Source organism: Drosophila willistoni, unplaced genomic scaffold (assembly GCF_018902025.1).
Source record: "Drosophila willistoni isolate 14030-0811.24 unplaced genomic scaffold, UCI_dwil_1.1 Seg129, whole genome shotgun sequence".
In the NCBI taxonomy this organism is placed as follows: Eukaryota; Metazoa; Arthropoda; class Insecta; order Diptera; family Drosophilidae; genus Drosophila; species Drosophila willistoni.
In genome coordinates, this window is record NW_025814089.1 from 223,690 (window position 1) to 246,227 (window position 22,538).

At 39.6% G+C, this 22,538-nt stretch overlaps 1 protein-coding gene and 1 long non-coding RNA gene across 2 annotated transcripts; one reads left to right on the top strand and one right to left on the bottom strand.

Annotated features, from left to right (window-relative positions):
* The first annotated feature begins 15,603 nt into the window (after positions 1-15,603).
* LOC124460826 lies at positions 15,604-16,639 on the top strand. The gene is made up of 3 exons (XR_006954808.1): positions 15,604-16,236; positions 16,304-16,341; positions 16,405-16,639. It is a non-coding gene; the product is annotated as an uncharacterized LOC124460826 (long non-coding RNA).
* Positions 16,640-21,073: 4,434 nt separating this feature from the next.
* LOC124460825 (uncharacterized protein K02A2.6-like) lies at positions 21,074-21,910 on the bottom strand. The gene has a single exon (XM_047012410.1). It carries the CDS (start codon positions 21,908-21,910, stop codon positions 21,074-21,076), a length of 837 nt encoding a protein of 278 aa, XP_046868366.1.
* Positions 21,911-22,538: the final 628 nt, after the last annotated feature.

A 22,538-nucleotide genomic window follows, 5' to 3' on the forward strand; every position in this document is an offset into this window, starting at 1 on the left:
TCAGTTTTGTCTAATTTTCGGGGGCGGAAATGGGCGTGGCAAAATTTTTAAATAGTCAATATCTGCGCGTCTATTAAGCTAGCTTACATACCAAATTTAATGTAGGTAGCTTACATAGTTTTTAAAAAAATCTGTTTTTTGTAAATGCCGGGGGCGGAAGGGGGCGTGGCAAAAAGTTGGAACAATTATTTTCTGCGCGCTAACTAAACGAGTATATAAACCAAATTTGATGTCTCTATCTGCTATACTTTTTAAGAAAAACAGTTTTACGTAAATCCTGGGGGCGTAAGGGGGCGTGGCCAAAATTCCAATTAACTCTATATATTTACATACCACACGAATCTACATACCAAATTTGGTGGATCTAGCTCTTATAGTCTCCGAGATCTGCGTGTTCATACAGACGGACTGACGGACGGACAGACGGACATGGCTAGATCGACTCGGTTGTTGATCCTGATCAAGAATATACATACTTTGTGGCGTCGGAGATGCTTCCTTCTGCCTGTTACATACATTTTGGCGACTTTAATATACCATTTCACCCTATGGGTGTATGGTATAAAAATATTGCGTCGCGACGCGTCGTTCGCCCTCCGTATCGGAAAAAAGTTAAAGCCCACTTATTAAAAACGCTTTACTTTATAGGGTCGGAAACGTCTCCTTCTGTGCGTTACAATCATCTGACCAATTTTATAATACCCTCTGCAAGGGTATAAAAATATACTACAAATTTTCCATATTTTTGATCTAGAACGTTTTTATGAAGAATTAAGGATTTGTTGCATAAATGCATCAAATATGTGTTGGGTGAAAAAAATTCATACTGTTTGTGGAGGGGCGGAAGAATCCAATGAGAATACAACTTTTGGCGGGTGCCAATTTCTTCGTGGTATGGTGAGCTGATAAAATAATTAAATCGGACTTATCCGCCGAGAATCAACACTGGTGTGACACTGGACTCGTTGCTCCAGCTGAGTGTTTGGAAGTTCACTACTGAGAGTTGGCCAGCACTCGGGATCCCGCCGAAGCCAGTCCGGCCCATGCCACCAGAGGCGACAACTCGGCCGCGGAGACTCCACGGCTTGCCAGATCAGCGAGGTTGTCCTCAGAACCCACATGTGACCAGCGCTGGGCGCTGGTGCTTTTGGAGATGCTAGATACCCGATTGGCCACAATGGTGGACCAACTGCACGGGGGCTTATTAAGCTAAGCCAACACAATGGTAGAGTCGGTCCAAAACTGGGAGGTTGAGGGGTGGATTGGAAGTTCAGGAGCGATCGACGCCCCGAGATCGGCTAACAAAACCGCTCCGCACAACTCCAGCCGAGGCAGCAAAACTGTTTTGACCGGGGCTCCACGGGTCTTAGCCGTTAAAAGATGAACGCTTACCTGATCGCGATAACTAACCCGCACATATAGGGCTGCTCCGTACGCTTTCTGCTACGCGTCACACATGCCATGAAGCTCTCACGAGAGAGTATCGCTGGTGTTTAGCCAATGGGGGATGCGGAGTTGACTGAGGCCTGGGTAATCCTGCAGGAATTCGAGCGTCATCCCAGCCCAGTTCGGTTAACCAGATTTGCTGCATGAATATCTTCGCTCGAATAACAAATGGGGCTAGCCAGCCAGCGGGGTCGAAGAGTTTAGTGATATGGGACAGAACATGCCTCTTGGAGATCGGCTCCTTCAATGGTCCGCTACGGTGAAAAAGAAGACGTTCTCGGCGGCTTGCCAGCGGATTCCCAATGTTTTCGAAGTCCTCGCGTCTTCCAGCTCGAGAAAGTCCTCTCGCAGCAGGTGCTCTCTTGGGATAGCTTGAAGTGCTTCCTTCTTATTGGAGGTCCACTTCCGAAGCGGGATGCCCCCAGATTGAAGGGCTGCTTGAAGCTCGTGTATGGCGAGACGGGTGCCGTCTTCAGTGTGAGCGCCGGCAAGGACATCATCAACATACATGTAGTTCCGAAGGATTTCGCTCGCCTGAGGATACATCGATTGCAGATCTCGTGCCAATTGTAGCAGGACTCGGACCGCCAGGAACGGCGCGCAGTTAACCCAAACGTGGCAGTTTGTAGCTCATAGAGCCTCTCGGTAGAGGCTCCGCTGAAAAGCGGTATGCCTGGGATCGACTAGGATTTGCCGATACATCTGCGTAATGTCGGCGTTAAAACGAACTAAAAGAACCGCTATTTTAACGCCCTGACCCCTCGTGTGGATGGGCTCGACGCATTAAATACCACGCGTACCTTGGTGGTGGTGCTGTCGGGCTTAAACACCGCGTGATGGCGGAGATAGAAGTTTTTCCCATCCTGAGGCGGCGTCATCCAAATCATATGGCCTAATTCCTCGTACTCCTGAATTATGGCATCGTACTGCGTTTTTAGGACGGGATCCTTGAGAAGGCGTGCTTCATTCAGAAGGAATTGAGCCAGCGCGATCGGTCTTGAGTGGCCCAAATCAACGCTATTCGGACCTTTGAACGGTAGGGACACAACATATCGGCCGTCCTTTCCTCTTTGGGTGGTCTCCTGGAAGTTCCGCTCGCAGAATACGTCATCCTCCTTTTCCGGCTTTGCGGGAAGGTCTTCCACCTCCCAAAATTTGGTGAAGAGTACATCAAGTTTTGCTTCCGAACTGACTCGCGTCTGGGCAGCACCACACAGAACCCATCCAAAGATAGTTTCTAACCCGACAAAATTACCAATATCCTTTTTGATCCGCTCTCCGAGGATGTGGGGAAACAGGTCTACACCGATAATCATATCAATAGGCGCGGGCTTGTTGTAGTACGGGTCAGCCAGGTGGCGATCAAAACACTGCGATGGACCTTGTTAAGGAATGGAGCCGCTGGAAACTTGGGCAAAGCCGTATTGGGTGATTTTCCCGATGGCAAAGCTTGCAAGACGACGGTTTGAGCTGAACTTTCGCGGGGAACGCTTGGACCTTCATCTTTGCGGGGGCTAATAGGGATGGCTTGGACACTTGGTGCCGACTTATGTTCTTACAGTCTTATTTGGCACTGATTGTTCCCGCAGGAGGATTGTGGCCTTCGGCAATTTGCTAGTCCCAATTCTCAGTACTAACACCCGAACGCTCAAGAGCGGTTCGACACCCTTGAAACGCAGTCTGCAGCTCTCGCAAGGCTTTGCCCGACTCTTGTGCCACCGCGGGAATCTGAAGGAGTTGTCTGGCTTGAGTCATGACAAGCAGACGGCTATTTTCGTACCGTGCGGTGAGGTTCTTCCACGCGGCTTCGAAACCCTCATTCGTCAGGGGGGACTAAGACACGATGGTTCTCGCTTCCCCTCGCGTCTTGGCGTTCAAGTAGTAGAGCTTCTCCACCTGTGACACGTACGGACTGGCGATATAAATGGCAGCGAACAAGTCGCGGAAGGTGGGCCATGCTAGGCTGTGGCCATCAAATGTTTCCACCTCACATGGAGGAATTCTATGGCCCGGAGGCCCCGACTCGCAGTCTGTGCCGAGAGCTGTTCGATGCGTTCTCCGAACAAAATCCCGCATCGCACATACGCCGCGTAAGCGTATTCGTGCTTCGCCTTGATGTGGCTTATGTTCGCTAGGCTTTCTCGTCTTTTTGGGCCGTCAAGGCCTTGTGAAAACGGGAGTATTCCGTCTCGACGGTTGACCAAAGGGATTTGAGCTGCTCCAAGTGCATTTTAATGAAAAATAAGGGCACTTCGGAAGTTAGAGTTTCACTCTCACGAGTTTCACACATTGTTAACGCGTCGCACGCCAGAACGAAATCGGAGAGGGACATGATGAATTGTTCTCTACGCCGTTGGGATACAGATCTGGTGACGGGAACCTCAGAACAGTGCGTCACAATAACTTGCGAGATCTGAGATTGGGTCGAAAGCTTGGAATGACCTTTGTGTTCACTCGAGCACTTAACCGAGAATCTGCGAACATTAGGTAGGGTGGACGAGGACGGACAAGACTTCGAAGATTCGCTAAGGCTGCGCAGTTTTCAGAAGGGCTCGTGATTTTCCGAAAATTCTTCATTTCAATTGCGGTTTCGACTGTTTGCATAGAATCCATCCTTTTAAATTTTCGTTCCCGAAGAGCAACGACCAATGACAACGCTCTATTGGTTTGTGGAGCTGCGTGCGCTTTTCAGCAGTCATCGTCAGTATATTTCGTTCGCCAACTTTCTTGCTTCGCGCAGCACGAATGCGTCTCAACGTACAGTACTCAGAGATGCCAACTTTACACTCTTACCATAGACTTTTGAAGTGATTTTGCTGTAGTTGGCATCACTGATCTCTGTGTCCTGAATCTGGAACGCCGAAATAAAGTCGTGCACGTCCGAACACGTTTTCCGACATTTGCGTAAATATTATAAATGTACGTTTTGCCCATTTAATTGGCCTACTAATTTTACCTTCCGATCGAAAATGGCCAAGGCTTGACTGACGTTTTCAAGTGTATTTTAACGAAAGAAACATAAGTATTGTGATGTATTGAGATTTTTGTCAACAAAATAAATCTGCGTGAATTTATCCAAATTTCAAACAATATTTTTTCGGTATCCGAGTCAAGTTCAATTTTCTAATTGTTCACGCCACCGGGTGAACAGCAGAGAGTGAGGGGTAGGGCTTTTTCCCAAAAATGGAATTCGGTCATACTGAGGAGAGTGACGAAGGGCTCTCCTGTAAATCGCCATATTCAATCTAGTACGAGATTTTCCCCCGAATACCCGCACTTTTTTTTCACTTGCTATTAACATCCAGTTTAACTTTAACCGAATCTTTTCGTGTGTGAGATTGTAAATAAAAATCATAGTTTTAAACGAAGTTCCCGCGCGTTTTTAATTATTTACCAGCTCACCGACCAGAAGAAATTGGCACCCGCCAAGAATTTGTATTTTTATTTGGATCCTTCCGCCCCTCCACGAACACTAATCAAAGATCTCTTTCGAGATTCATTTACCATTAATTAACGTTCAGAAAATTCAGAACAATTTTAACGTATGTAATTAAATTAATGTGTTAAATAAGAATTTATGTAATTTTATTATGAAATTTTAAGATGAACAATTTGAGAAAAGGAAATTTTCATTTTTTTTTTTTAATAAATACCATGAAAACCATAAATTTAATGGTTAGCCAAAATGTATCAACACAAATCCGGAAGTCAGAAGAGGAAAAAGCGAGCGGAGCGAGAACACAACATCTCGAAAGCACAAAAATCACAAAAAACTCTTGCAGCTTTTAATTTTTTTTTCGAAGAAAGATGTCCCCCAAAGCACGAGTAAAGTCATCCCTGGAACATGAGAGAATCAGCACCTTTCGGAAAAGGACCCGTGAATTCTTTAGACTACATTGCTCCTACCAAAGATATGACCCGTGATGACACTCTAAATATTGGTTATACATCGTACCAAAACAAAACAGCAGAATCAGCCAAAGTACAAGCGAGGTATGATTGTCTTAATGATTTTGATATTGGAAACCTTGAAATGGAATTTCCGCAACCTAATGTGATTCACGACATTATTCGGCGAGGATGTCAAAAAATGCCTTCGACTTTTCCACGAGATAAATTAATTGAACCATTTTCTACATCACTTCTACAAAGAATATTGCCAAATGGAAAGACGGTACCACGTGATTGGTTGATCTGGAGTGCAAGAAAAAATGCTTTTCTCTGCTTACCATGCCGTTTACTAAATAATAATACACAGAGTAGATCACACCTTTGTATTGCCGATGGATATTCGAAAAATAAAGCGTGGAAAAAATTGCATGAGAGGTTACCTTCGCATAAGAAGAACAAAGATCTTATGCAGTGTTACGTAAAATATCGTCAGTTGGAGTTGCGAATTGACAAGAAGTTAACTATTAATTCGGCCTTAAATGAACAAATCGTTAATGAAACCCAAAAATGGAAAGAAATTTTGATTCGGATTCTGGATACAATTCTATTTTTCGGCGAGAGAGGGTTGGCTTTCAGAGGAAGAAATAATCTTGTTGGAGAGCGAAATAACGGAAATTTCTTAGGGGTTCTGGAATTGATCAGCCACAATGATGCAGTTCTTCGTGAACATTTGGAAAAGGTTCGACGTCAGTCTTGTAGAGCAGACGACCTTCATTCTTCGTTACCTCCGTTACGACACTGAAGCAAAAACTTATAACATCGAAGAACGCTTTTAGCTTTCGTAGATTGTAATGAAAAAACGGGTGAGGCTATCGCTAATTTGATATGTGAGACTTTGTTGATGTACAAAATCCCTCCGGATGATTGTCGAGTACAAGGATATGATAATGGCGCAAATATGAAAGGAGCGTACAAAGGAGCACAAGCATGGATTCGACGCGATTATCCAAATGCAATTTATTAACCTTGCGCAGCTCACAGCTTGAACCTAGTTGGAGTTGATTTCGCGGAATGCTGCACCTCAGCAATCACTTTCTTCGGCGTGGTCCAGAAGTGTTACAACATCTTCAGTGGAAGTCCACAACGTTGGGAGATTCCAAAATCTATAATACCGGATTCACTTCATACTCTGTCCGACACAAGATGGTCTGCTGGGATCGACGCCGTAAAACCATTCGCAAAAAATCTTCCTGGATTGAAACATGCGTTGAAGGACTTAAAAAAGCTGAACTTGTCCGCTGAAACTCGCAGAGATGTGCAAGGAGTGATAAAATACATGAGCAAATTTGAATGTGTTTTGATGTCATCCACGCCCATAATGAAAGAAACGTCATTCTTCAAGCCAGGGGAGGAACTATCGACATTGAAGAAAAGAATCTCGAGAGTCTTGTCGATGATTTGCAACTCCTGCGTAATCAATGGAATATTAATTTGCGGGAATGCAAAGTAGTTGCGAATGAAATGGAAAACACTTCTTCAAGATTGCCTGTTCCTCGGAAGAAGATGAAGACAGCACTGAAGAAGAAATCGAATTCAAAAGAAATACTTTCTTCGTGGTAATAGATTCAGTAATCTCCGGAATTCATCACAGATTCGCTGAAATTAGAGATATCGTTAAGGTTTTTTATACCCTTGCAGAGGGTATTATAAAATTGGTCAGATGTTTTTAACGCACAGAAGGAGACGTTTCCGACCCCATTAAGTATATATATTCTTGATCAGCATGAGAAGCTGAGTTGATATAGCCATGTCCGTCTGTCCGTCCGTCTGTGCGTATGCGTTTTACTCATCCGTCTTAAGAGCTATCGGGCTGAAATTTCTATCGGGGCTTTTTATAACCCGGGAAAAATAAAGTATGAAAACCATCAGGATCGGACCACTATATCATTTAGCTCTAGAAGAAACATTTTCATAAAAATTGGAGTATCGCTATGAAATTTACATATGTGATAATATTGGCTATAAAACCCCAGATCCCAAAATTTGAAATTTGAATGAACACAAGTTACAGTCAAGACAGCTTTGGGAATGCGCGAGAGAGTAAAATTGCTTTGTTTGTATATTGATGAATTGAGTTGCAGAAAACAAATTTTGAACATGTAAAATTATTATTACCAAGGACTGCAAGGGTATATAAACTTCGGCATAGCCGATGTTAGCTTCTTTGATATTTCATTTTTATGGAGGTTTCAAGATGTGGAAAATGACGAGATACAAAAGGCGGCAGACAACTTTGTAGAGAATTACGCATCGGACGTTGTTCAAGAACTGTCAACTGAAGTCATTCATTTAAAGCACATTTATGAAGCGAACTTCACTGCGTGTCTTCGTCCATTCCAGTTGCTAAATGACATCACAGCAAAAACTTGCAAAAACCCCTCCCAAACATTTGTGTCGCTCTGCGAATATTTTGTACCTGGCCAGTTTCAGTAGCCACTGCTGAACGCTCAATTAGCGTACTTGCGAGGATAAAAAATTTCCACCGTTCTTGTTCACTCAAGCAAGAGTGTCTGGATTGGCAACTCTTCTAAAAAAAAAGAAAAGCTCGTCTTTCACACGAATAAATATTGACTAACCGTCGACTGACCGTTAAAATCGTCAAAGTCGCCTGGTCTCGCCCGGTCTTACGTCTTATGTTTTCGCCAAATTGCTCTGTTTAATTTAGTTTAATGTCCCTTTTGTCAATTTGAGTTTAAGTTCGCGCAATAAACTTTCTTAAAGTGATTTGGTTTAATAAATCGTTAAAGTGTGGAAAAAACTATGGTTTTAATTCATTGTCCTAATTCACAATCCGCAATTCCAAAATGAAATCTTAAACAGTGCATGAATAAACGTTAAAATAATACAACTTCCTCTAAAATTGCTTGATAAATAATTATTTGTTATAAAATTAGTTGATATAATATTAGTATATATGTGGGAATGGTCTGGCAATCCTATTCAGCCAGCCCTAGTTCAGTCAGCTGACTCAAAGAAGCGCAAGACAATCTGGCAAGCCGGTCAGACAGAGAAGCATTAAGAAGACGAAGTTAAAGACGAAAAGACGAAGTTTTAAGACGAAAAGCCGAAAGTGTAAGACGTAAAGACGAAAGACATTAAACAATTAATTATAATTATATTTACTATTAACTAAAAACCAATACTTATCTTAACATTAAATAAAACTATTATAAAACTATAACCGGGACTGTGTTTATTCGTAAGTCAATACTTCAGTCCCACACATTTGGGCTCAGCCTAAAAGAAGTAAAAGTGAAAAAGATTTAAAAGTGTAAAAGAAGTAGCCCAGACATATTGAGGCTTTACGTAAAAAAACTATACATAAGTGGAAAAGAGATAGCACACATATTTTATGAACTCAACCTAAAAACAAAGTATAGCGGAAAATTAAAATAAAGTATAAAAAGGTGCAAAATTAAATAATACGAATCTCTCTGAAAGTTTTATGAAAATGGTGAATAATGCTCAAAGTTGAATAAAAGTCGAATCGGTATAAAAGAAAAAAAATTTATTTCACAATTTCTTGGAAATTGCATCAGCCAAAAAGAGACGCCACATTTTACCGTGTTTTTACCGCGTCGGTTACATACAGAGCATAAACGAACAAAAACGAAACGAAAAATGGCACAGTTAAATGACTTTCAGTGTATTAGTGAGATGCTTCGACAGGAAAAGAGAGAGAATATCGTTCTGTTGCACAAGTTTATTTTTGAGAAAGAAGGAGATAGAAATAATAGAAAACGGGTGCGTGAGTTCGAGGGCTATGAGTTTGCTGAGTCGGACAATTTGTATAATGATAAAGTTAATTATATTGCTGAAAATCTGTCAGATATGGATCAGGCTGTAATTTGTAATTTGCTTCGATTGCCTCACAATAAAAACGATTTAACGAAACACATATTTTGCAATTTAAAAAAGAATTCTTTGCTCAAAGATGCCGATTTTCAAACTGAAAATAACGACGAAAGTGAAGACGAAGAGTCACAAGACGACGAAGTGTGCGAAAATATGTACATATATGTAAGTGTGCGAAGCGATAATTCATGCAGTGTGCAAAATATAGGCAGTGGTCGAAATCCAAGCAGTTTTTCCGAAGTTCCGAGGTTCGCTTTAAACTTTCGCGATATACATAGAAGACTATCCGTTTGTTTAGTGGCGAAGATAATCTATCTATCGAAGTATTGGTCCAAGATTTTGAAGATATGGCAACTGTTATGTGTTGGAACGGGTTACAAAAATTTATTTTTGCCAAACGATCATTAAAAGGCCTAGCAAAAATGTTTGCTAATAGTGAGCGAAATGTAACGACCTGGTTTAAGCTAAAAGTCGCACTTCGTGCTGAATTTAAATCAACAACAAATAGCGCACAGTTACATAAGTCAATGTCTGATGGAAAAATAAAGAAAAACGAAAGTCTGCAGGAGTATTTTTTGTGCATGAAAAAAATGTCATCTCGCGGAAATATTGAAGACTCTTCGCTGATACAATATGTGATCGATGGCATAGACGATACGGTGAATAACAAATCAATTTTATACGGGTTTAATAATATAAATGAATTCAAGCAGAAGCTAAAAATTTTTGAAGTTATGCGCGAGAAATCGTAAAATGACAACAAACATAACAATGGTGTTGGCAAGCAGTATCCAAAAAACGACAATAAGTTTCAAACAGTGCAAAAAAAAAGTGCAAACAAAGAACTCAAATATTTCAATTGCGGCGCCAAGGGCCATACATCAGTTAATTGCGATTATAAGAATAAGGGCAAAAAATGTTTTCAGTGTAATAATTTCGGACATATTGCCAAAGATTGCCCAACAAGCAGTGCAAAAATTGATAAAACCAATACAAGCTGAATTACGTCATCTCAAAATTTTATGTCTATTCCAGTTAAAATCGATAATATTAATTATAACGCGTTCTTAGACACCGGTAACAAGTACAATTTAATATCTGAAGCAATGCTGAAAAACATGAATAATCCAATGTTGAGTGATTCTAACGTTTATTTAATCGGTTTCGGAAAGAAAAAAGACACAGACAAAATTAAAGCATCGGGTTAATTTAAATATACAGTCGATATTAACGGTGAGAAATACTGTTTGACATTTCTCTCAGTGGAGCAACAATTTATGGATGTGGAAATTGTTCTCGTCGAGGATTTCTGTAAGCAAGCGGAGGTTACAATCAGCTACAAAGGTTTAAAGGTGACAAAATCCCAATGTTTAGAATCCGAAGTAAGTTCTTTCTGAAAATCAATGTGGATGAATCCAGTGAGCAGCAGGTCGACATAGATCCAGCAGCAAGTAAAAGGGCTAAAGAAGCAGTTCAAACTTTGATACAGAATTATCATCCGGTAAGCGAAAAGTCAACAAATATTCAAATGCGACTAGCTCTAAATGATGATAAACCGATATACTCACGATCTCGACGATTCTCATATGCAGAGAGGTGCACCATTTACAATCAAACCGATCAATGGCTGAAGGATGGCATAATTGAAATATCAGAGTCTGAGTATACAAGCCCAGTCGTGCTTGTGAAAAAGCGGGACGGATCAAATCGGTTATGCATCGATTACAGACGTATTAATAAAGTAACCATTAGAGATCATTTTCCACTTCCCTTAATAGAAGATCAGTTAGACAGGCTTCAAAATGCACGTATTTTCAGTTCCATAGATTTAAAAAATGGTTCTTTTCATGTTGGCATTGAAGAAGGGAGCCGCAAGTATACTTCTTTCGTAACACAGAATGGACAATTCCAGTTTCTTCGAGTTCCATTTGGTCTTTCGAACTCTCCCAGCGTCTTTCAACGGCATGTCAATGCTATATTCAGAGATCTAACTAGGAAAGGAGTAGCCATACCATGTGTTGATGATATAATAATACCAGCAAAAACTGAAGACGAAGCTGTAGCCAATTTAAAAGAAGTACTCAAACAATGCGAAGAATATGGACTTGTGATTAATTTCAAAAAATGTCAGTTCCTTAAAACGAAAATTGAGTATTTAGGACACGTAATTGAGAACCAAAGTATAAGTCCATCCACATCGAAAACGCAAGCCGTGTCATCGTTTCCTATTCCGTCTAATCTAAAACAATTACAGAGTTTCTTGGGATCAGTTGGATATTTTCGAAAGTTTAACTATTTTTTAAAGGCTGGAGTCTGCACAAACTTAAATCGGACAACGAACTTATTGTCGTACCAACTAGTATGCAACGAGAACTAATAAAAGAGGCCCACGATCATGGTAATTTTCCCATCAAGAAGACACGAGAGATCATTGGAAAAGAATATTTCATACCGAATCTGGAAGAGAAAACAAAAATATGTATAAGCTGTTGCGTGAGATGTATCATGACTAACCGCAAACAAGGAAAACAAGAAGGAGAGCTTCATCCATTATACAAAGATGAACAACCGCTAATGACCTACCATATCGATTTTTTAGGACCTCTGGAATCAACGCATAAACAGTATAAACATATCCTGGCAGTCATCGATAGTTTTACCAAGTTTTGTTGGCTGTATCCAACAAAGTCGACTTCTACAAAAGATGCAGTTTTACGACTACAGGAGCAGAGCAAGGTTTTTGGCAATCCATCCCAAATAATATCGGACAAAGGATCAGCTTTTTCTTCGGAGGAATTTGACTTGTACTGTAAAAGCGAAGGCATAAAACATCATCTCATCACGACGGGACTTCCTCGAGCGAACGGCCAAGTAGAGAGGCTAAATACAACAATCATCGCAGTCCTTTCTAAACTCTCAAGCGACGATCCAAGAAAATGGTACAAATTTGTAAATAATGTCCAGCAAGTCATCAATTCAACATTTAGTAGAAGTATAAAAACAACTCCTTTTGATCAAGGAAATGATAGAAGACACAATGATTCAACACTTTAATGATGAACGAGATAAACAACGTAAAGAAGCAAAGCAACATATTCTACAAATTCAAGATGAAAACAAAAACAGGTACAACTTAAGACGAAGACCAGCATCGAAGTATAAGATAGGCGATTTAGTTGCCATCAAAAGAACCCAACTTGGTCCTGGGTTAAAGCTAAAGCCGAAATATCTTGGTCCATACCGGATCATAAGGTTAAATTCAACGACACCTACGACGTGGCAAAAGACTCTGTATTCAGCGAAGGCCCAAGGCAGACTTGCGCTGAGTATATGAAACCATGGGTACCATACAACGACGACGACGATGCATTCGGGGCAAATGGCCGATTTGTGGGAATGGTCTGGCAATCCTATTCAGCCAGCCCTAGTTCAGTCAGCTGACTCAAAGAAGCGCAAGACAATCTGGCAAGCCGGTCAGACAGAGAAGCATTAAGGAGACGAAGTTAAAGACGAAAAGCCGAAAGTGTAAGACGTAAAGACGAAAGACATTAAACAATTAATTATAATTATATCTACTATTAACTAAAAACGAATAATTATCTTAACATTAAATAAAACTATAACCGGGACTGTGTTTATTCGTAAGACAATACCCCAGTCCCACATATATTATACTGTAATATATAATAAAATATATAATAATAAAATAAACTGTGAGGAACATATATTCGACAATAATGTTCCACACAACAACATGGAAATAACCAAAAAGAGCGCAATGTAAAACCAAGGATGCTTGGTGCCCGGCAACATGTTTCCAAAGATCACGCTTCGCAACATGTTCCTGCAATGAAAACACGCAACATTTCGTCACGATACAACAAGTTCGATCGAACCACGTGCGATCAAACCAGCAATTTCGTCACATCGGGAAGATGCGTGGGAGGCAGAGAACGAAAGAATCAACGGCTGGAGAGCATACGAACAAGAGAGAGGGCTGCTGTGCTCCAATCACAAGAGGGCATGGACCGACTAAGAGAGAGTATGCATGAACATTTGAGAATTCAGCAATACAGGCGCAGCACACCGACACTATGCGTGTGCACAAGCGGACAAGCAGAGTGACAAGAAAAGGCCAAAGTGATGGCGAAGCCTGTATAACGGGGGGTAGTGGGGGCTGTGTGCATACCAAGTAAAGCCAATATCGTCGATCAAGTTCGAAGGGCAAAGGGTATGTGTGCAAGGGGAAGAAAGGGGGAAATTGGGTATTGGGGAAGCCCTGTCTACGAGGCGAATAACGTATTGATGACGTGGGCGAATGATTTTTAGTTAATGTTGAAGTAAATTAACTAAAACCAAATAAACGAAAATTGTTTTGTTTGTATATTGATGAATTGAGTTGCAGAAAACAAATTTTGAACATGTAAAATTATTATTACCAAGGACTGCAAGAGTATATAAACTTCGGCATAGCCGATGTTAGCTTCTTTGATATTTTGAATCTATATTTGCTCTAACTATCGTATTTAAATTTATTTTGCTATATCTTTTTACATATCTTTATTTTGTAATTTCTTCGAATATTAAGTCATGAAAACCCTTTTGCTTGGAATTAAACCCGTAACTTGAAATTTCGTCATGTTTGCGTCAACTAATTTTTTGAGGAGTCCGTCGCCTGAATCCATGACTATGCTGCCGTTACAAATCGTCTAGGATCGTTTAAGAGTCTGTTAAGGGGCACTCAATTAAGCCCAATAGTTTGCCAAGGTAGGGTGGGTACAGAAGGGGTTAGCGAACAACACCTTTAGCTAATCTGCAGAGAAGTCGTCCGCACAATTAATAGTATCCCGATCTGGTCCAATATTTTGCTTTTTACATCCTTTTAGTTTCTGATAGTGCACTTATATTTTTTCTGTATGATCCGTGCGTATGCCTAGAGTAGGAAAGAACCCCCCTCATCCGACGAGCTAAGCAAGAGCAACGCTAGAAGTGCACGACCTCGATCTTTAGCATACACTTGTGTTATCGTTAGCAAGGTATAAAAATTAGGCAGCTAGCAACTACACGTGCACATGTATATCACTACAATGAGTGGTCGAAATATATCGTAGAAGAAGATAAGAACAAACTGTTTTTATACCCTTGCAGAGGGTATTATAAATGTGGTCAGATGTTTGTAACGCACAGAAGGCGACGTTTCCGACCCCATAAAGTATATATATTCTTGATCAGCATGAGAAGCTGAGTCGATATGTCCGTCTGTCCGTCCGTGCGTATGCGTTTTACTCAGGCATCTTAAGAGCTATCGGGCTGAAATTTTTTTTCTGTGCTTTTTATTATCTGGAGCAGATCAAGTATGAATAGGAGGATCGGACCACTATATCATATAGCTCTAGAGGAAATACTTTCATAAAAATTGGAGTATCCCAATGAAATTTACTAAAGTAATAGTATTGGATAAACAACATCAGATCTGAATCTGATCGGATAAATACAACACAAGTTACAGTCAATATAAATCGGTTCAAGCGCTGCTTGCTGCCTACTACGTCATTATCAAAACAACAGAGCACATGCATGCACACACAGACGCAACGCTACGTAAGCTATATGTGTATGCGTGACGTGCTTTGCTTAGGGAATGATGGAAGAAGAAAAAATTTGAGAGTAATAATGTTTTCTTTATGTATTAATGAATATGTATTGATGAATATTGATGGTTGCAAGGAAAGAAATTTCAAAATGTAAAAATATTATTGCCAAGGACTGCAAGGGTATATAAACTTCGGCATTGCCGAAGTTAGCTTCTTTGATTTTTTATTTTTTTTTATTCACCCAACAACTTGACCTCGAGCCGGCAAATCATACAACTAACAATAAAAAGGTCGCAAAAATCAACAGATAACAAAAATATATAAAAATCTGCATAAATATCATTGGGATGTTTATTATCGAAATTCAAAAAAATATCAAACGAATTTTTAAAATTAATTTTTGGACTTTGTAAGATGTCATTTATTTATGTTAAGAATTATCGTTCTGTTCGATTAATTTTAGATATTTACACATATATCGCCGTCAGTATTTTGAAGTATCGATTGTTAGTAATAAGTCAGTATGTGGAAAATATCGAGATGTGGCCTGACGCTGAACCAAGTTATTCGCACAAGCTGAGATAAAAATAAATTCTTTGACATCAGCCAATTATATATCGTTAAACTTAATTTATTCGCGTTTTAAATATCAGGCCACACGTCCTGCGTCTAAGACGGCCGCTGCAGTACCCGCTGCTGCCGTGCCCGCCGCTGCCGTGCCCGCCGCTGCCGTACCCGCTGCTGCTGTACCCGCCGCTTCCAGGCCTGCCGTACGCGCCGTTGCTATGTCTGCTGCTGCCGTGCCCGCTGACGATGACGCCTGCCGCCCTGCTCGATGCCATGCATGCTGCCATGCATACTGCTGCCTCGCTTGCCCGTCTCGGATTGGAACTGCCGCCGCAAGCTCTACCGCCTCCGCCCCCGCTGCTGATGATTTGGAAGTTAGACTAAACCATTTACAACTGATCAGTGTTGCTTATGTTTGTGATGAAGTGCAAGATAGAAAAGTTATAAATATGTTCTCCCTCCTCGATTCGGGCTGCCCGAAGAGTTTTCTACGTCAATCTGAAAGGCTCATTAGCCCATAAGCTCAGGCAGTGTATGAATATAATTCACCGATTTAAAAATAGCATCAATTTTCGAAAAGTTTCTGTGTCCAATTTTGTGACCAAAGCGGTAACCATGCCGTAAAAGGGGAGTTTAGTAGCTGTTCCCTTGCTGCATCTGTAGGTAGCTAGAAACGGGGAAATGGAGGTGGAGGCGCATAAGATATCTTTGGAAGATTCACCCACCATGGTTCAAAAAACCAAAAATTATTTTTTCTTCAGAATGGCCAACCAAAGAACATCGAAGAAGCCTCTGAAGATGAGCTTTATATAGGCAGAATCGGGTAAGCATTTGAATAATGTTCGGGAAACTAAAGATATGTTAATAATTTTTTCCGTTATTTCATACAGTACAGAAGCGACTCTTCGCTCAGATGGCACACAGCACAGTAAGTATATAAATAGTAAGCAAAATTTGCAAATTTTCTCTTTTTTCTAAACTTCCCTGCAAGCAATTGGAAGACTGTTCTAACAGAAATCGTCTTGATGAGTCTTTTTTGAGGCCCCTTGACGATTAAAAAACGACTAATCTCCTGGGCGATCAAACTGGGCGAGACTCATAAACGACCCTCCCATATGCTCAAAGTATGATTGGTTTGAAATGCAAAAACGAAATGCAAAGCAATCGCCAAATGAGCATGCAGGTGATTAAAATATGATCAGCTGTAAAGAGTAAGCTACGACGAATACAAAATAAATAGAGACGAAGTATCAAGTTTAAACATAAATAAGCTCAAAGCAAAGATGGTCAGTTTGAATTTGGCAGTATCTGGTAGAAAGCAAGATCGTCTTCTCGAATATTTCGGTTTGGTGGCTGACGAAATCGAGGTTGAATCCGAAAGTGATGATGCGGGATCATTGCTTCTTCATTCAGTGGGTCAGGTCAACCGTCTATAGAAAATTGGTTACGGGGTTTTGAAGATAATTCAGAAGCAGTTCAATGGAACATGCTACAGAAATTTATCTATGCTAAGCAATTATTAAAACGTGCAGCAAAAGTTTTTGTGCGTAGTGATTGAGGAGTGATTGATTGGATATCATTAAAAAGAATTTTGTTAAGCGAGATCGGCTCAGAAGTGTCATCAATTAAAGTACATAAATTGTTGCGAAACAGATGCAAACGCCCAAATGAAGGTATTCGTGAATACCTTTATAGTCTAAGGGAAAGAGGCAGTTTCATAAATTAAGATGAAGCTAGTCCTATAGAATTTTTCATAGAAGGAACACCCGATTCAAAAGCTAACAAAAGTAACTTGTATCAGGCAAAGTCAGTCATTCAGCTTAAAGAACAGATTACAATTTTCGAGAAGGTTTACCTCGGTCGCCCTCAAGTGGCAAATATAAACAGAAATCATAATGAGAGGGATGATAGAAAAGTAGAAATATATAAACAGCCTAGAAAATGTTTTGAGTGTGGCGTAGTATCTCATTTGTCAAGTGTTTGTCCGAAGATTAAGTGCTTTAAATGCGATCAGCTTAGGCATAAAGCATCAGTATGTCCGACACGTAAGATAAATATTAAAAAGAAATACAGTAGGGCATGTCAAAGTAAATTAATGTAAAAGGAACATCTATTTTTAAGACAATATCATCCGGAAACGTTGAGCTGTAGGCACTCATAGATACAGGATGTGATCTATGTTTAATAAGAGATGATATTGAATGAAGCGATAACCAAACCGTTGTGATGCCAAACACAGAAGCGAAAGAAACTGTACATAATGAAGAAGTGGAAACTCCGAAGGGTATTGTACAGGAATTTGATGGTTTGTATTTATTAGCAGAAAAACAGAAGTGTAAAATGGATTTGTGTCATTTAACTAAATTGAACACTAAAGAAGTGAAAGAACTCATTGGCAGTTATCGCAGGCAAGAACAAAGAGTCTAACCGAATGGAATATTCCAGTAAAACTTTCGCCTTGCGATTTATTTTTTCAAGATTTTAAATTCGAGATTAAGCACAGAAGTGGTGAGAAAATGAAGCAGCTAGATGCGTTAAATCCTCTATCCTGTTTAATGCTGGAAAATTCATTACACCACAAACTCAAACAAGCTCAAGCTAGCGATGATTTGAATAGATTAGGCATAGCGGCATTAGAGCATCAGAACGTCAAAGAAGATTCCATTATTAAATGTGTTATTTACAAGGATCCCACAAAGGATTTAATTGTAGTGCCATCATTTATAGAAGAAGAATTAAAACCGATTGTACCCACAAAAAATCATTTTTTAACTAAAAGAACTCAGGAGGAAGCAGTAAAAAATGTTCTAACAAAAAACGTAAGAAGGAAGCTCAGTATAAAGTCGATGATTTGTTAGCAATTAAGCGAACTCAATATGGTTCAGGATTAAAACTAAGAGCTAAATTTTAGCTCTTAGGATTTCACTATATAGGATGGTGAAAGTTAAGTCTCATGGAAGATATGACGTAGAAAAGGTAGGAGATCACGAAGGTCCTGGGAAAACCTCATCTGTCGCAGAGTATATGAAGATGTGGAATGGTCATGGTCATGTTGGCACTCGTTATGTTAAAGTTATTAAATTGTAAGGTTGGCAAGCAGCGATGCCAAGTCTACGTATTTGTACGTAGATCTACGTATTTCGAAGGAGATCTACGTATCTACGTACGAAGAGACTAAAACTACGTACTTTTAAAAAATATTGAAAACAAATTTTAAAACCCAAAGTTTTTGGATAATATCAATATATTATGAATTAAATAAAAAATATGATATGATTTATATTGGGTTAGCAGCACTAAATTCCGTTTCCGTTTCGAAAAAACGGAAATTCAACCCAAATGTTTCCCATCTTGACGGAGTTAACCCAAAATTTGCTTGTTTTGCCACATAGCAGTGCTAATGTTGAGCGTTTATTTTCCGAAATTAATTTAATTAAGACAAATAATAGAAACAAATTAGACACGGAGACTTTAAAAGGATTGCTTCACACCAAAAGTGGATTATAGAAAAACTTAGAGCCTTCTGACAAACACATAAAATATTTTAATCAAAACATGTATACATTTTTGTAAAACATGTACATAAATTAATATGTATAATTTAAACAATGTAATTTGCTTTCTAAAACGACAAATGAAATTAATAACAACGAAGTACAATACAGTTAATTTAAAAATTTAATGGTTTATTAATTTTTTTTATTGTTTTTAAGCTTTAAAAAATAGTACGTAGATCTACGTATTTCAGCAAATAAATTGTGCTACGTAAAAGATTTTGGAGCCTGGCTACGTATTTCTCAAATTTTGACTTGGCATCGCTGTTGGCAAGTTACAATGATGTTTGCGACATATATGAAGTAGTTTGCACTTCGCAATAGAAAGAGTTGCTCCTGACGAGGAACACCACTTGCCCAGTTCTTGTAAAATTAAAGAAAAAGTCCCTATAACTGCATTTAAGTTTTTTGTTTTCGTAAAGATTATTGCGTCGTCTGCGTAGACTGATGTGAGTACGTTTTTATGTTTGCAGATAATACCATTAATTTTGACAAAAGCTATTATGAATAGAACGACCGACAGTGGGGAGCGTTTTGATATATACAATCGATAGGGAATACTTCAGAGATTATGAATCCAAAAATTTTGAAATCGGTTGAGTTTCATTGGTGCTAGAGGCGCCCAAAGTTGCGACATTTTTAGCAAATAGGAAAAAATGATAATTAAAAAAAAAAAAATCGCAACTTTAAAGCTGAATATTGGGCGATTTCAACTATTGATCTTGGACTTGGATGGTTTTATCTGAAAAGTATGTTCTTTATTAATAGCATGTTTTATAAATTTTAATAAGTACTTAAATCGTTTTTGAACTAGAAGCGTTTAAAAAATGCACTAAATATTGGCGTTTTTTTAACTTTAGTGGAAACAAGGATCACCTAGTATCACAACCGGACTACATACGCTAGGAAGGTGAAATATTTACCTCAGATGTATATGGTCCCAAAAAATATAATATCAAGTGCTAATTATTCTTCTCGATTGCGACAGTTTATTTTTAACTTCATAAGTGTAATCACCTTAAGTCCTTATAAATCCTCAAATAAATAGTATTTATCAATATAATTCAAGACAATTTTATTTATTAGTGCAATAGTGGATATTCAGAGTAGGAAGGAGATTATACAAGCTCTCTCGGAAGCTAGGACTGAAAGTTGACTGCCCAAAGCACCGATACGGAAACACGAATGATGGAAATACTTCAAGGAGATTTTTTGAAAATTATGAAATGATATCTTTTATAACGGGTGTTAGTCAAGAGATCATTAAAAGGTTGACTGTTATCTTGAACGTTAAAAATTTCAAGGAAATTGTAAATGGTGAAAGATTTGACGAATATACTTAAAAAACTGCTCAACTTTTGACTGAATTCAAACTTACCTTAACAGTACATAGGATTTTTGGCTCGCGTAAAGGATAATAGAATTTCAGTGTTTACCAATTGGAGAGCTATCCGAAAAAGCACAGGAATGTAAAAGCAAGGACTACAAAAGGTTCAGATACACTAATACATTAAAAACTTCTCGTGTTAGACAAAATGAAGACCTTTGGAACATGCTGGCAGACACGTTTGATCACGAAAGGATTTGGAAAATAGCAACTATAGTCCCGAAATGTTGAGTTTATTAGATATTGATGTAAATATTGAAAATTAAGGTATTCTTAATCGTAAGTTTTTTAAATTTTTAAAATCGCTTTATCGGTTTAGAAGCTATGATTTTTGCAATGTAAAATGCCAAAGGGCCCCAGTGTGCGTCGTAGCACCTGTGAGGCATGCGATGACTGAGGATCATCTCGAGTAGGATTCGATTGTCTAGAGTGGTTACTGGAAACAGGATCTTCCGTATTGTCATCAGTTGCTGATGGTGCCTGATGTGATATGTTTATATGTATCTATTTGTTCAACTCGGCTTCGAATTTGGTTAAAATGACGCTTAATGAAACGAACTTTGTAAGACACTGGTCCTGTTTACTCGGCTATGTAGGCTTCTATCCATTTTGGACCCGGTGCATAGTTTCGTACCCAAACGGATCTGCCTGTATCAAAACATTTCGATTGATTAATAAATGGCCCTTCTCCATTAGAAATTTCTTGTGGCTGTAGCTTATCAAAGTAGGACTTTAAGGTAGTTTTTGGTGGTCTGCACCATTCGCTCTGCTTGGCCGTTTGTTGTTGGTTGAAACAGTGCCGATCTAATGTGTCGAATTAGATTGTTGTGGAGGAATGACTTGAACTCCTCGGAGGTAAATGCTGTGCCATTGTCTGACACTAACTGATCTGGTAACCCATGCGTAGCGAAGAGTTGCCTGAGAACTTTGATTGTAGCAGCTGTAGAAGTGGAGCTAACAACCGCAACCTCTAGCCATTTTGAGTAAAAATCGACGACCAGAAAAAAGGTTTTTCCTTGAAAAGGTCCCGTAAAGTCGATGTGTACACGGGACCACGGCCGCTTGGCTGACTCCCAATGATGCACCGGTGCCTCTGAATGATAGTTACGATTCTGCTTGCATGGAATACATTTCTTAACAATGAGCTCAATCTCTGCGTCAATGTTTGGCCACCAAACATAGCTACGCGCTAACGCCTTAATTTTTACAATGCCTGGATGAGCGGCATGTAGAGCAGCTACAATTGTTTCTCTGGATTTTGGTGGAACTACGGCGCGATTTCCCCAAATCAAGACTCCTCTATTTGTAGAGAGCTGTTCCCGACGGCAAAAGTATGGATAAGCATTATCTGACTGCTCCAATTTCATGTCGGGCCATCCCCTTAACACCCAGTTTGATACCTTCGCCAATAAGGGGTCCTTCGATGTTTGAGCTGCAATCGACTCATCACTTACGATTGGCGTTGCTGCTAATTCGATCATAAGCACATCGTCGATGCTAACAGGGTCCGATGCTGCTGACAGTGGACAACGACTTAGAAAATCCGTATTGCCCATTTTCAATCCGGAGCGGTGTACTCGAATGTATATGCTGACAGGAACAAAGAACGACGTAGCATCTGATTTGAAATAATGTTTGGAATTGCTTTCGATGTGGAAAAAATACCCAACAGAGGTCGATGATCGGTAGTAAGTGTGAATGTACGACCGTAGACATAATTGTGAAACTTCTTTACTCATGCTCCTAAGGCAATAGCTTCTCGATCAATCTGAGCATAATTTTGTTCAGCTTTCGATAGGGCACGGGAGTAAAAAGCGATGGGTTTCTCCGCCGCATTTGGCATTGTGTGACTTAAAACTGCACCGAGTCCATATGGTGACGCATCACAAGCTAGTACTAGTGGCAATGAACCATCGTAATGCATTAGTACGTCGTCTGACCCAATGAGTTCCTTAAGTGTAGAAAAAGACTTCTCACACTGTTTGTCCCACCTCCAAAATGCATTTTTATCCAAAAAACGATGTAAGTGTTCTTCCACTTTTGCTTTATGGGAAATATTCTGTACCACATTCTCAATACAGCTTTGAAAAATGCCTGGTGCAGATGAAATGCCGAATTGCAATCGAGTAACTTTGAATGCACCCTTATGGGTTCTGATTGTTTGCAACAAAGACGAGTTTTCGT